Below are 14,892 nucleotides of genomic sequence, written 5' to 3'. Positions count from 1 at the left end.
TAAGTCGTAGGTGAAGATTCTGGTGCTTTTGGACCGGTGCATAATCTCTGTGTCTCATGTCAAGCTGCGTTTCTCTTTGTGTCCCTCCAGCTCAGAACGCGTGGCGCATGGCGTCCATTGAAGGTGCGCTGGTACAAGGTGGCTACGGCCACAGCAGCGTTTTTGACCCCGGGACCCGATCCATATACATCCACGGGGGCTACAAGGCCTTCAGCGCCAACAAGTACGGCCTGGCGGGGGACCTGTACAAGTTGGACGTGGACAAGAGGAAATGGTGAGGGGGGACATTGAGGTTCGGCGTCCCGCTTGATGAGCGCCTGCCGGTCGTTTGCGTTTAAGATTGGTGTCCGTGTGTTTGATCAGGACCATCCTGAAGGACAGCGGCTTCTTCCGTTACCTCCACGCCGCGGCCATCGTGAGCGGGACGATGCTGGTGTTCGGAGGGAACACGCACAACGACACGTCCATGAGCCACGGCGCCAAGTGCTTCTCCTCCGACTTCCTGGCCTACAGCCTGGGTCAGTCACACACACACACACACACACACACACACACACACAATTTTAATCTTTTACCCCCCCCCCCCCCGGAGAGCTTGCATTTTGTCTGACCTTTAGAAGTTAAAACTTGGAGTGTTGTAGTTCTTCGACCTCTCTCTACCTCTGAATGATTTTTATAATTGTAAATCAAGCCGGCGTCCGTGTCGGTGGCAGCATCTCTGTAATTGTCTTGTAATTACAGTCATGATGGGCTGTGCTTCGAGGACTAATCGCCCCCGTCTCAACAAGCAGGAGACAATTAGAGCGTGGAGGGACTGTCCGCTGTCCTGACATTGGTGGATGGGGTCATAATAAAGCCCCTCCCTCGCTGCAGTATTGCGCTCTGCCACCAGATGGCAGCGTCAAGCTGTGAATGTGCTGCTCTCTGAGCCTCAGTCTCCTCTGGGGGAGGATGATGATGATGACTTGCACTGCAGTCACTGTTCTGTGTTCCAGTAGCTTCGACTTTTGTACCTGCTCCTCCTTGTTGCTTTAAGCTGTTTGTAGACCCCCCCCCCATGCCTCTGCAGCTGTTAGGGCGTCCGTCTCCGTCAAGGACACGCCGCCGCCCGTCCGTTTGATTGACGTGAGGTTACGAGTTGTTAAAGGTCTCGCCATCCAGCCGTAGCGCGTCGGCGGAATCTCCCGCCTGCGCAGACGTGTGTTTTTTAGCGTGCGGAAGCGGCTCAACTGATTGACCTCCGCGTCTTCCTTCCATTCCAGCGTGTGACGAGTGGACGGTGCTGCCTCGGCCGGATCTCCACCGTGACGTCAATCGCTTTGGACACTCGGCGGTCTTCGCGGACGGGTAAGGGTTTAACCAAGCACGATTTGATGTCAAACGCCGGCGACAGGCTGTGTTTCTGCCGGGGCCCCCGCACCTGTTTAATTATGCGTTGGTGGATTTTAAATGTGTTCAGATGAGGGGCCTTTATACAAACGGACATGTTCAACATGCGTTTTATGTTCTGGGGGCTTTTCCAGGGGGGAAATCAGTGACCTCACTTCCTGTCCCGGTTCTTTTAATCACATCCTTGTTCCTCTTGGACACTCATGTGGAGCTGCCGGAAAATTACATGGAACTTTCATTGTGCTAAACACGAATGACTGCAACCACGCACAAAAAAACAACGAACTAAACGTGGTAACCTTTAAAATAATGTTTGTGCGCTCACCCGGGACGTCTCTCTGCTCGTCAGCGATGGAATGGATTGACGGGGACGACGCTGTGAACGGTAGGGGTGACTCATCGGTAAATATTATCGGCACCGCCAGCAGAGCAAGACGCGGTGTTCCATATTCAATTATTCATCCTGTCTGGGAAGGCATCAAACAGACGCAACTCACCGGCTCCCACATTTGACTCCGTCCTCACGGTTCCTGCTCTCGCCGAGCGAGATTATTGTTAATTAATTCAGAGATTAAATTAATGCTTAATGGAAATAGGAAGGGAGTTATTTCAAAATTAGTCTGGGGGGAAAAACAGCCTTCGTTGAGTTTTAGATTCAATACTGAAGAAATAACATGAATGCCTTTTAAAATCCTGATTGGTTTCTATTATAGCTTCACTAAAATGTCTCTTTATTTTTTATTTTTAATGCCTCCACAATGACTTCCATTCTCGGCCACGTCTCACATTCTCCTCCTGATCCGTGTCCTCAGTCGGCGTCCGGAGCGGATCGGTTTGAAGCGGGCCCTCCGTGAGCCGAGGTGACTTGCATGTCTGACCGGTCAGGCTTACCTCTCTACCCTCACAGAAGCTGCTGCCAGCACAAACACAGAGGAAAGCTGATCCCAGAACAGAGGCAACGCGCTGTGCGTCCAAACGCGCCCGGCGGGAGGGCTCCGCCGGGTCCATCGGCACAGGAGGAGGGTTGAGCGCGCTTGTTGAAGCCAGGACCGAGCTCTTGGAGATGAAACTGGCTGCGCCTTCAATCCTCCGCCGTCTCTTTTGTTATTTTTTTGCAGTGTGATGTTCGTGTTCGGCGGCTTCAACAGCCTGCTCCTCAGCGACGTCCTCATGTACACCTCGCCCAGCTGCTCCGCCTTCTCCAACCCGGCGTCCTGCAGCCAAGCCTGGCCGGCGATCCAGTGCGTCTGGGACGTTGCCCAAGACGCCTGCCTGCCCTGGGAGGGCAACCAGCTCCCGGCCTCCTGTAGCCCACGTTCATGTAGGTGGCGCCACCTTCAAACTCCCGACGGGAAATCACAGGAAATTTTCCTCCGCCATTCGACTGTTTTTTTTTTTTAAAGCCGCTTTCTCCCATAATTTGCAGATGCGGACAACGAGCGGTGCGACCAGTACACCGACTGCTACAGCTGCACCGCCAACACCAACGGCTGCCAGTGGTGCTCCGGCCAGTGCGTGTCTCTGGGAAGCAACTGCACCTCCTCCACGGTAGGAAAACCTCCCCGCGGAGACAATAAGCAAACATGTATTCTTTGGCATGATGACATCATCCAACGTTGCCATTTGGTTCTTCCTGTATTATTGTCTGCGTTCGTCCCCCAGGGGGCCATAGGGGAGTACGACGTTTGCCCCAAGGACAACCCCTTATACGTCTGCAACAAGAAAACCAGCTGCAAGAGCTGCGCTGTGGACCAGAACTGTCAGTGGGAACCTCGCAACCAGGAGTGCATCTCGCTGCCGGGTAGCTGTTCTAGCGACGAGCCGCAGAAAGAAGTCAGCTGCGCGTGAAGGTCGTAGATGTGACGATGACCCCCCCCCCCCCCCCCCTTTTTGATTTTAGATAACGTGTGCGGTGAAAGTTGGCACTTGGTCGGGAACTCCTGTCTGAAGTTCGTCACGGCGAAGGACTCGTACGACAACGCCAAGCTGGCCTGCAGGAGCCACAACGCCGTCCTGGCGTCGCTGACCACACAGAAGAAGGTGGACTTCGTGTTGAAGGAGCTGCAGATTATGAGCGTGGTGGTAAGGACGACACGAGCGGGAGCGTAGCGCAAGGCAATCAATAATCCTGTTCCTGGAACCTCCCCTTGGAGTTGTGATCATGATGGAAATTGTGCCGAATTTTGAAGACGTGCTTGGCCCCCAACAATCCAACATAAGGAAAACATAAGGAACTTATGATTCTGTAAAAACCCCGGGGCCGATGATTTAGTTCTCCGTTGAGGCTGGAGCACGGTTTCATCAGCCGCCGCCACCGCTGATGGTCTGACTCGCTTGTTCCCTTCTATCCCTTGTGCCACTTTATTTTTTTTACAGCTGTAAAATTCCGTTTTCACATTTTCATGCTTCACTGGACAAAAATAAAAGTAATTCGGAGAGATTATCCAGGCGAAGCCTTTTCCCCTTCTACTCCCAAGTACAATAACAGTAGTGAAATCATTTACATCCGCATTAGAAGGGCAATCACCGGAAACATTATGTTTTTTTCTTGTCCCTTCCCTCTAAAGCAGTAAGATTCAAGATCGGAGGCGTGATGAATTTTAAAACGAGTGTGTGAAATCCTTGTTTTGACTTTGGCGTGCCGCTGTGTGTGTTTGCAGTACAAGGCCACCGTGACGCCCTGGGTGGGACTTAGGAAAATCAATGTGTCGTACTGGTGCTGGGAGGACATGTCGCCCTTCACCAACACCTCCCTGCAGTGGCTGCCGGGTGAGCCGAGCGACGCGGGGTTCTGCGGCTACCTGGCTGAGCCGGCGCCCAGCGGACTGAAGGCACAGACCTGCATCAGCCCGGTGAACGGCAGCCTGTGTGAAAGGCCGGGTGGGTTTGCAGGAACTCTATTAGCACGCCTGACTCCCTGTGCCGTTCCCCGTGAAAGCATTTCTATTCCAAATATTTAAACCCAGGAACTGAACACATTTTAAGATGGTCACTCTCAGATTGGCTCATCATGCACTCATGTAATGACTCATTAGGAGAAATGTCAGGCTGCTCTTTGAACACAAGCCCAGACCGAGCAAGACCAGAGCACGGCTGACATGCTGTCAGATCAAAGCGCATGTGACACCTAAGCTCTGTCTGACTCGACCGTTAGCGCTGGAGGATGGTTTTTGATGTCTAGTTCTGGTTTGGAAAAAGTAAACCAATCACGACGACTTCCCAAGGAACAATATTTCCAACTCGTATGTGCACGTGTTCCTCTCCCGCCTAATTGCAGAGAACATCCCATCCCTCCAGTCGTGGGATTCGCTTGTTATCTTTTGCCCGCTGTGATGTCTCGCTGGCAGGTGCAGAAATAAAATGCAGTGCTTTTCAAAATGTGCGCCTTCATTAGGCATAATAAGAAAACTTGTGGTACTTTTCGACGGTGCTGAGGGGCACGTAATGAAAGCGTCATCTTATCAGCCTGTCCTTTCTGCAGAGATGTTCATTATAAAGGCTCTGTTGCATTGTGGTCCCATTTCAAAGACGTGGGGGTCGTATGCCCGACAGGGACGGTATCGGACGATGCGTCTCTGCGAAGTCATTGAACAGACTTTGAGACTCATTCCATAACTCTTCTTCAGATGACAGTTAAATATCATGAAACTTGACGCTAATTTTCATTCTGACGGCGTTGTTGAAAATGTTCCCTCCAGCCAACCACAGCGCCAAGCAGTGCCGGACGCCGTGCGCCCTGAGGCCCACCTGCAGCGAGTGCACCAGCAGCAGCTCGGAGTGCATGTGGTGCAGCAACATGAGGCAGTGCGTGGACTCCAACGCCTACGTGGCCTCCTTCCCCTTCGGGCAGTGCATGGAGTGGTTCACCATGAACACTTGTCCACGTAAGAGACTTGCTGTTTAGATGCTTGTTTGGATCCATAATCTATTAATGACCCGATGCAATATTGAGGTTTTATTAACGTAGCCTCTCCTCCCACCGATGATCCTTAAAACCTAATCTCTGATCTGCATGAATTGCTGCAGAAAAGCACTTCCTGTCATGTTGATAACATTCAAGGCTCTGAAAGCCAACATTTGAAGTAGCTGTGTCTCTCTGGAGCAGAGAACGGATTGGTTTTTTTAAACGGCGCACCCTCCAGGATCTGAAATGAGGATTATTAATCCGAGTTGGCGGTTTTGATCGCTCGGTCTCTATGGCTGGTGCTTTGTTTTCCTGCGCCGCGCCAGAAAACAATCTTCATTTATTTAACCTGGCATTCCAATTAAGTAGGAGTTGTTGCTTACATCCGGAGGCCTGGAAAATCCCTGGAGGTGGAGCGGGTTAGGAATAAAAATAACTGCGGATGCCTCCAGAGGGGCAGGTTCAGTAGAGGAGCTGCGGGTCTTGTTAATTAAAACGTGCTAAGGCTGGAGTCGACCCGCTCGCATCCACAAACCCATTTACTGCCACCTGTTAAATTTCACCATTAACTTTAGTTGGGCAAGAAGATGTCGTCCCTGCAGGAGTGCCCGGTTTTTCCCTACATGTCCTGTGTTCTGTTCTGCTGCAGCGGAGAACTGCTCCGGGTACAGAACCTGTGGCCAGTGTCTGGACCAGCCGGGATGCGGTTGGTGCACCGACCCGAGTAACACAGGCAAAGGCCAGTGCATCGAGGGCTCCTATCGGGGCCCCTTCCAGACCTCCGTCCCGGCACCGTCCACACTTCCTGGCCCGCTCGCCGACCCCCTGCCGTCCCTGAATGCCAGCATGTGTCCCTCCGAAGCCAAATACAACTGGTCCTTCATCCACTGCCCAGGTAGGGAAGGATTCATCAGGATCTACGAACGGCTTCTCTGTTTTCAGTTGGGTACTGACGAGATGTAAATCAGACGTAAAGGTTGATTTATAAAGGGTCTAAAGGGTGCTTTGTTTCGTCTTCGGCAGCCTGTCAGTGCAATGGTCACAGCCAGTGTGTCAACGACAGCGTGTGCGAGAAGTGCGAAAACCTGACGACCGGTCGGCACTGCGAGAGCTGCATCTCCGGTTTCTACGGCGACCCCACCAACGGCGGCAGCTGCCAGCGTGAGTATCCGCAGGTCGCTCGGTTCAGCGCCGAATCGACGGCTTTATTTGGCTCGTCAGTGTTTGACAGTCGACTTTGATGTCGGCCATTTTCCCCGATTGCCCGTTGCATGGTCAAGAGGCCCCGTGGGATATTAAAGGAGATTGAATCGGCTGGAATCGGGCTGAGCGTCTGGATCCTTTTTCTTGCCCTCGATTCAACCCTAACCCCCCTCGTACCGTTGTGTCTCCTTCAGCCTGCAAGTGTAACGGCCACGCCAGCATGTGCAACCCCAACAGCGGCAAATGTTTCTGCACCACCAAGGGCATCAAAGGGGATCGCTGCCACCTGTGAGTGTCTTCATCCTCATCCTGTTACAGATCTGTCTTTGTCTTCGTTGACCCGCTCGGATCTGCAAGAAGAAAAGACTCCGCATCTTTTCTTCTTTCTTTCAACTGTTCATTATCTTTAACCCGTTAAAAGCGGAGACACAATTTCAGAAGTGATTCGTCATCAGTTTGTTAGTGGTTGTCGGTATCGCCACACGTTTTTCTGTCGTTAGCATCCTTGTTGCTGCCGGGGGACCGGCGGTCGTGGCATTCTTTGTACTTAAGTGGAAATGAAACTGCCCCGAGTTCCTCCCCTCTGCCTTCTTGTCTTCACCTTGTGGTACGTTTCGCCTCACATCCCTTCATGTATCTCTTTCAGGTGTGAAGTGGAGAATCGTTACCAAGGCAACCCTCTCAAAGGAACGTGCTACTGTAAGTGGGATTCCAATTAGCTGATTTCAGTGAATGTATTGGTGTGGAGGGGAGGGGGCAAACCGTTTCATATTTTAAAGATCGTCACAGGTGAGAAGCGGAAGCTGATGGAGGTGAACCGCAGGAGCTTTGACTGAGCCAGCTGTTGAGACGGCTAGCACCGTGGTTAGCAGGAGCCGACTAGCTTAGCACTACGGCGTGTCGATAACACGTTGGTGCGGCTCTGCTCCAGATAACAATGCCGCTGCCGGTGTGAACTGGTCCTGAAATGATTTGCATATGCCTCAGTGGCCTTTTGTGGAAAACTTCACTTTTGCAGTCATGAGACATGAAGTCGGACTCGGACCTCCAGCCGCAGCTCCGACACCGGCTGAACATTTTCAGCAGGAAAGGGCCGAATGTCTCCGAGTGGCAGGTCGTTGTTTTCCCCGCACGGCGAGCATGAACAAAAATCCTGCAGCAGGAGAAGCCGACGTGTTCAGATTGGAAAGGAGAAAGGGAATCAAATGCACACTTCTTATGAACGATATCATTTTGGAGTTCTGATAGTGTAACCCGACCTTCATCACGACCTTCATCACACACTGAAACTCTCCGGCTCCATCCAGGAAAGTCGATAGAGTTGATAAATGGAAAAAGAATAGGAATCAGTGTAATTTCTCGCCGCGGGCGATGCGGCTGAACACTCCTGTGTGACTTTCAAACTAGACTAATCGAGCCCTTCTTCTCCTTTTATAATCCCCCCCCCCCCCATCCACAACCGCTCATCGCATCACGCAGACACACTCCTCATCGACTACCAGTTCACCTTCAGCCTGTCGCAGGAGGACGACCGCTACTACACTGCCATCAACTTCGTGGCCACGCCCGAGGAGGTACGTCTCCCGCCGTGAACGTCGCACAACCGCAGAGGCCGTAACCTTTTATTAAGATTAAAGACTGAATGATCAGATTATGACGGTGACGATAAAACCTGAGACGGACGGATCGACCCGATCCAACGCGATCCAATCTCATGCAAATGGGTTCTATTCATCTCTAAAGGAACCCTTCACCCTCTGGAAAAGTCCAAGAATCATAATGTCATCGGACAGACCCGAGAATAGACAAACGCACAGACGTTTACTGCACAATAATCATTAGATCCAGATTAAGGAAAACAATTGACAGCGGAACGCCAAACGCTGAGCGATTGTTTCATAATCCTCAAGTGTAATGAGAAGCGGTCCTGATGTCAGGAGGAGAAACGAGCTCTAATCATGATGCTGGGCGAGCGTCTCCCGTTGGCTTCATTACAGCCCAGTTACCGGGAGAGCGACGGCGCAACGGCGAAGTGTTGGGCTTTATTATATCACCATATCACGGTTATTAAGTTAAGACAATTCCACCGAGGCAGGGATTGTGTTTTCTGGGGAGAGGGGGTTGCATTAATGGCTTAATTAAAAGTGTGACAATGATCAAGGATCGACGGAATAGAATATGGGTGATCGTTGGCGACGTCAGCCCGGATAGGCTGAGAACAACGGGCCATAAATGATGCATAGTGTTGTTACTGCGCTGTTTACTGTCTGCCTGAACGGTTTCTTCCTCTCTTCCTTCATCTTCTTCAAATGTTGTTTTCTTTTTTTGCTGATTTTGCTTCCGCTGTACACATTTTTCTCTGATCTACGACACGCAAGCTCTTCATGCAGCAAACCGGTTTTCTGCGTCCCTCCTTCAGCATTAGAACGATGTCGTAATGATGTCTCTCTTCCTCCTCAGCCGAACCGGGATCTCGACATGTTCATAAACGCCTCGAAGAACTTCAACCTGAACATAACCTGGGCCACCAGCTTCTCGGGTACGTCTCAGCGAAACCCCCCCCCCCCCCCCCGTCGCACAAAAGCAGTCAGACGCCGCGGATCCAGCTTCTCACCTCACTCTTATTTGGAGATCTTACGATTTTGAGTCTCGGCCGTTGTCGTTAATCAGACGCCGTTCCTTGGAGCTCCCTGTCATCCATTCTTCACTATTTACAACACAATAGATGGGGCGTACAATAAAACGGTTTCTCCATCTTCAAACGATGGATAAAGGTCATCTTGCAGCACAAATCTGGAACAGCAGTTTGCTCAAATTGAAATTGATGACAGTTTATCTTCCCACATCGGATTCTTCTCTAATTACGAGCTGATTGGATCGTTTATATCCAGAATCTCCTTCATCTTAATTGTTCTACAATGCGTGTCTTAAAATGTCAAGTTAGAAGTACCGCCACGTTTGATTACTTTGATCTTACTGGCTTTTCTCTCCCCGTTTCCCAACATGTTCCCTTCCTGCTCTCTCTCTGTCCTCCAGCAGGCACCCAGACCGGAGAGGAGATCCCGATCGTCTCGCGGAGCAGCATCAAGGAATTTAAAGACAGCTTCTCCAATGAGAACTTTGATTTCCGCAACAACCCAAACATAACGTTCTTTGTCTATGTCAGCAACTTCACCTGGCCCATTAAGATTCAGGTGAGCCTCACCTGAACCGATGCGCAGTTGGGATCGCAGCAGCTTTGACTGCAAGTGTGGTTTGGTGTTAGTTTTATGAAGCTGCGCACGATGCGAATGCTGCACGTTTTGCTGTGCTTCGCTCAACATAATTGCACACGCTTACATTTTCACGAAGAAGCTAAGAAGCAGCGCTCATTGCACGCTATAAAACCGCGTCCTGCGCTCTGATGGCGAGCACATGGGGATGTTTAAGGCTGCCGGTAGATGGCGCTATCGCTGACTCGGTACCGGTGTCTGCAGGGAAGGATTCTGATCCGGCGTGTCGAGCTTGGAGCGGATTAGACCGTGAACAGGATGGTTTAACAACTTCCTCTTTATAGCCACTGCTTTGAAATTCCCTGCATTGCCATGGCAACAGTGTCCACTGAAAATATTTCATCTGCTAAATTCAACATCCCCAAAATTCAACATGGGAGGCTTTCCATCGGTAATTATCAGTCGGTCGGCGTTTATTAGGCGCCAGGCGGGATTTATTCTCCTGCTGTTCTTCCTGGTAAACTGACATCACCTACCTTGGGGGGTGCAACTTTACTATAGTGGTTTTAAATGGACAGTAAACAAGCTTTAAATGTTGTAATTATTCCTTAATGTGAAATGATTGCTTTTCAAACAGGATGCCGGGACAGTTGGCCGATAAGAAAGCGTTTTAATGTGCTAGCTCCGGGGTCGCTAGTGGTCTGCTGGCTTTTTTTTTTGTGCACCATGAAACAATTTTTGATGCAGTTTTAAATACTGACTCCTGTTTCCTGTGGACTGGTGACGTTCTCTTTACGGTCCCCATGTAGACGGAAGCGGATTCAGACGGGGATTTGCTGCTACTTTAGTAGCTTTGGTTTCCTAATGGGTCAGGAAAAACATGACATTAGAGATGAGATTTCTTAACGTTTATTCAGGTTTCGCTCTGATCACATTTCATTTCCAAACCTAAATACTTTGTCGGTGTTTTCGTGGTGGATTAGAATATATAAAACCCAAAGTAGAGCTTTTTATGTAAATTCTTAGACGCGTCCATCTGTTCAAGCCGCTCACTTCCTACCAGGTTTTCACAGTTTTGTGAGCGTAGTTAGCATGCGGGTGTCTTTTCAGCACGTTAAAAGGACTGAATAATCTCCATTGTAAGTTTGATGCACCAAATGAATGCACCGTCAGGATTGGCTGGTGGTGCTTTCAGAGCGCTACGAGCTCTGGGCCATGGTTTCTGCACGCTCCGTATGGCCTGCCTCCCTCCCGGAGCAGCTTTTGGAAGTCATTTGACTGGTTGCCTGGGTAAGAGCACCCCCCCCCCCCCCCATTTCGAAGGGGAGAAAAAAATCCGCCTTTGCTGTTCACATGCTGCCTTGTGAAGGCTTTCAGTTCTCTGGGCATCAGAGCAGCTGCTGCTAGCCAGCCTCAGGAGGTCTCCGTTTGCAGCTCCTCTACCTAACCAAGAGCTGAGCCAGACTGAAAGCCGCTCACCTCCTCAGCCTCCTCTGGCCCACCCCACCTTCTGTCTTGGTGGGCGGGATCATTTCGAAAATCTCCGCTTTCCTTGAAAGCCGAAGCATGCCGGCATCATTTTTCCCTCTTTGCACACCATGGAGCTTTGCCTTCATCGGTGAGGTAAAATCTTCCGCTTGTATCTATTTCCTCAGTGTTTTTCTTCCGCTGCCTTTTCCTCCTCGCCTCCACTGGTCTACCTCAGCGTGGTTTTTGAAAAGTATAAAAGGTACTGCGTAATCACAGGCAGAGCTTGATGTGGCGGTAAATGCTTCACATGCAACAGCTGAGAAAGGAGCGAGGGCGACGGAGAATGTTACGTTTAAACACACCCTGCATTCAGAGCAGGCTTTCAGGCTAAGCCCCGTCTCGCTTGGCCTCAGTGCAGCGTTGTAACGCTGCTCATCGGTCCACACATCACCTCCAGGGATCCTCGATTCACTTTCACGCGGCTCGACGAGTTCCTTTTCATCCATTTGCTGCATTCATCGCCCAATCTGCGCACATTGTTTTACCTTCAGAGCCGAGCAACGGCGACTCTTTGGCTGTATTATACGACCTGGAACTGGACGGCACATCCAGCATTACCAAAGAACACAGATGTCGCAGTGCAGGAAAACACTTTCGGCCATGAAAGGCTTTGTCATCGTTGAGCGGCCCGTATCATCAAAGCAAAATCAATCGCTCTGAGATTAGACGGCGAGGAGTTCTCCCACTCTTTTTCTTTACCCCCCCTTTTCCTGATCAAGAACAGATCTGAATTTAATGATGTCTGTAATGAAACACAAATCCCAGACTAATTGCGTTAAGGAGCTGTGATCGCCTGTTCCGTGCCGTAGCGAACATGTTATGATGTGGTAGAGATTAGAACAGCCTCCGCTTTAATGCCTCGCCGTTGAGCAGCTGGAGCTATCAGCTGGCTGGGCTGCTTTGTGCGTCTGTGTGCACTTGTGTTGATCTGGGATATGCACGGGCTGCCTGATGTGTTTGTCTTGATGCTGATTGCACGGAGCGATCTCTCTTGACCAGCAGCAAGATGAGTCCTCCCCGTGATGGTGCTGCTGGGGGTGGTGGTGGCGGCTGATAGTTGAAATTCCTTCTTGTCAGCCAAATTCAACAGGCATGACGAACTGGGAAGATTTTCATCCACACAGAAATCCCTCTCATGCGCTTTTAGCTATTCCTTTGACTCGGTCCGTTCTGGTGGAGCCTGTCCGGTCTTCCCTCATGCTCTACCAGTCATTCAAATCTCTGATATTGTTCAGAAGCCAGGAAAGACGGAACCCAAGTTAAAGTTAACGTTGTTCTTGAGGAGGTTATTAGACGAGACTATTGCGTGTCTCTGATCACCTTCAGAAGGGAATTGCTTTGTTGTCACAAAGCGTCCAGTTTCAGTACACTCGCCTGATGAGGGCTTCTTTGATCATTCTAAGCTTTGACACTCTGCTTCTTTAATCCCTTCATTCGGGGCCTCCCTTGTCGTACATTTACTGAAAGAAATGTCTCCCCAATTGATTTTCTTTTGATGCTTGATGGCTCTTTAAAAGATGAAGCATAAAATCACACAGATTTCAATCTTTCTCTAATCTCTGCCACAACAGAAACAAAAATGCTAAAGCAATGAAAACATTTGCAACTTTTACAATCAGTCATTTCAGTAAATTTGCAACCAAATTCTCAGGCAAGTTCCGCCGTGGGCACTTAAGAATATTTGTACATTTTTGAGGACTGAACTCTCAGTTGGACATAAAAACTCATGGAACTTGTTAGAGTGACCTTCACTTAAAAATTGGTGTGCTTATTTAACCAAACAACCCACTGAGGTTTAAAACCTTTTTTTCCAAGAGTTATAAATGACAAGATGAATAAAATAAACAGTCAGAAAAACAGAAATGTCATCCTAAAACCTTGAATAACATTTCTAATACTTAAGATTTTGCCCTGAACACAGTCGGAGCGGCACCTTAAATAACTCCAGAGGAACTTAAAAGCTCCGTCAGCTATGACGTCCAAACAAATGAAACGCCGCACAACTCCAGTTTCGGTTTCCCACAGAGATCTCGCTCTTTTCAGAAGTTTACTCGCGCTGTCTGCAGCCTGAACTTCTCTTCGACAGTCTGGAGGAAAATCGTCGCTCTGAGAATTGGGCGTTCAAAAGTAATCAACAGCAGCGCATTAGCCCGCCAGATGGTGCCGACTACACAAGTGAATTAGATTGAACAAACGCACGCCCCCCTGTCATCTCAACACAAAGGTCAATGTCTTCGTTCCTGGGTTTCCAGCATGGGCTGTGAGTTCTTGAATTAAGCATCAAAAGTCTAGCCTGACATCTTTCGCCTTATTCTCTTCCCTCCTTTTTCTCCTTTTGTCCTCCGGAATTCTGTGCCAATCCACGCTTTGCTGAGGCAAAATCGGCAGCGGAAAACCTCGGATGTGAATTCTTCTGCAGTACCCTGATGTCTCCAGACAGAGGCAGTGTTGTCGTTGCAGGAATCGGATCATTGTGAGGCATTTTCAAGGGTCGGGTGGGGATGAGAGAAGGTGCAGGCGTAACTATATGGAGGAGGAGGGTTGGCGTAGGGGAGCTGGTACGATACATGCCAACGTTCCCCCTGGCAACCTTGATTGAGAAGAGATGCCGTTAGCGCCGTCGCTCTTGTCATGATTAAACAGCGAACGTGTCTGCCCGCGTGTGCAGGACTGATTCTCGGCCCGGCAGGGACCGGCCCCCGGAGCGGTCCGGGCGCTGGGGCTTTGTCACTCTGACGGGCTGCAGCACAGATAAATAGAGAGACTGGGAATCCTGCAGTAGAGCTGAAGACCTGGAAGCTGGGATTTTAAACCAGTAGAGATGTGACAAGACGGGCTTTAATAACGTCGTTAATACACACGCAACACACCACGCATGCACGGTCTGTCGTCTTCGTGTGCATTTTATTCAGTCTCCAGTTGTGTGTTCATGCTTGCATAATGCTGACCATCTCCTTTGTTAAAGCAGATATCTGACTGATGTCCCCCCCCCTGCCCCTTCCTGTAGATCGCCTTCTCCCAGCACAGTAACTTCATGGATCTGGTGCAGTTCTTTGTCACGTTCTTCAGGTGAGCAGCTCTCCTCTTCCCCTTCTTCAATGTACATGCGCGTTGTCGTCATCGGCTATTGTGATGTGGCATGAGCTGTTGCCATTGATCGAAGCGGGGGCGGCGGCTACGGCTCAATCTAATGGTCCTGACCGGCGGCTGACCAGCAAGAGGAATTTCTGACACGTCAGAAACTTTGGTCGGCTGCTGTCAAGATTCCGCGCGGATGAAGCGACGCCACGAGCCGAGTCGACAAACTGCGCCGTCCGTGCCAAGTTGCAAACAGAGCATCAGAAATGATGAACGCAACTTGCCTCCATTTCTCGCTGCAAAACTGGCAGCCATGCAAGATTTATTTGAGTCTGCGATCCATGAGATTAAAGTTTTATATTATCTTCCTAACAATGCCCTATTTTCCCATGGAGGGCAAAGCGCCAGGTTTGCAGCACGGACCTGTGCTGTCCGATAATTCCGTATTGCTGCATTGGAATCTTTATGCTTTTACAGAACACGATTACAAAAGGGATACACAAGAATCGGAAGATGCAGAAACAGCGTGCAAGTTATCAATTTGGGCTCTAAGCAAGTATCAGCTTTACAAAGCAG

The 14,892-nt window shown here is 50.0% G+C and overlaps 1 protein-coding gene across 1 annotated transcript in view; it reads left to right on the top strand.

Moving 5' to 3' along the window:
* Window positions 1-14,892, top strand: part of atrn (attractin) — a 47,666-nt gene that overhangs the window by 9,417 nt on the left and 23,357 nt on the right. The window contains exons 9-25 of the mRNA XM_068751559.1: window positions 91-274; window positions 364-518; window positions 1,263-1,347; window positions 2,508-2,710; window positions 2,816-2,937; window positions 3,052-3,190; window positions 3,290-3,471; window positions 4,050-4,269; window positions 5,088-5,273; window positions 5,943-6,188; window positions 6,317-6,454; window positions 6,691-6,784; window positions 7,143-7,195; window positions 7,976-8,070; window positions 8,957-9,035; window positions 9,533-9,690; window positions 14,246-14,307. Coding sequence (XP_068607660.1) covers window positions 91-274; window positions 364-518; window positions 1,263-1,347; window positions 2,508-2,710; window positions 2,816-2,937; window positions 3,052-3,190; window positions 3,290-3,471; window positions 4,050-4,269; window positions 5,088-5,273; window positions 5,943-6,188; window positions 6,317-6,454; window positions 6,691-6,784; window positions 7,143-7,195; window positions 7,976-8,070; window positions 8,957-9,035; window positions 9,533-9,690; window positions 14,246-14,307 — 2,401 coding nt within the window. The remainder of the gene's footprint in view (window positions 1-90; window positions 275-363; window positions 519-1,262; window positions 1,348-2,507; window positions 2,711-2,815; window positions 2,938-3,051; window positions 3,191-3,289; window positions 3,472-4,049; window positions 4,270-5,087; window positions 5,274-5,942; window positions 6,189-6,316; window positions 6,455-6,690; window positions 6,785-7,142; window positions 7,196-7,975; window positions 8,071-8,956; window positions 9,036-9,532; window positions 9,691-14,245; window positions 14,308-14,892) is intronic.

Source organism: Brachionichthys hirsutus, chromosome 18 (assembly GCF_040956055.1).
Source record: "Brachionichthys hirsutus isolate HB-005 chromosome 18, CSIRO-AGI_Bhir_v1, whole genome shotgun sequence".
Classification (NCBI taxonomy): Eukaryota; Metazoa; Chordata; class Actinopteri; order Lophiiformes; family Brachionichthyidae; genus Brachionichthys; species Brachionichthys hirsutus.
Note: the sequence above shows the minus strand (reverse complement) of the source record. Positions and strands in the feature narration are given on the sequence as shown.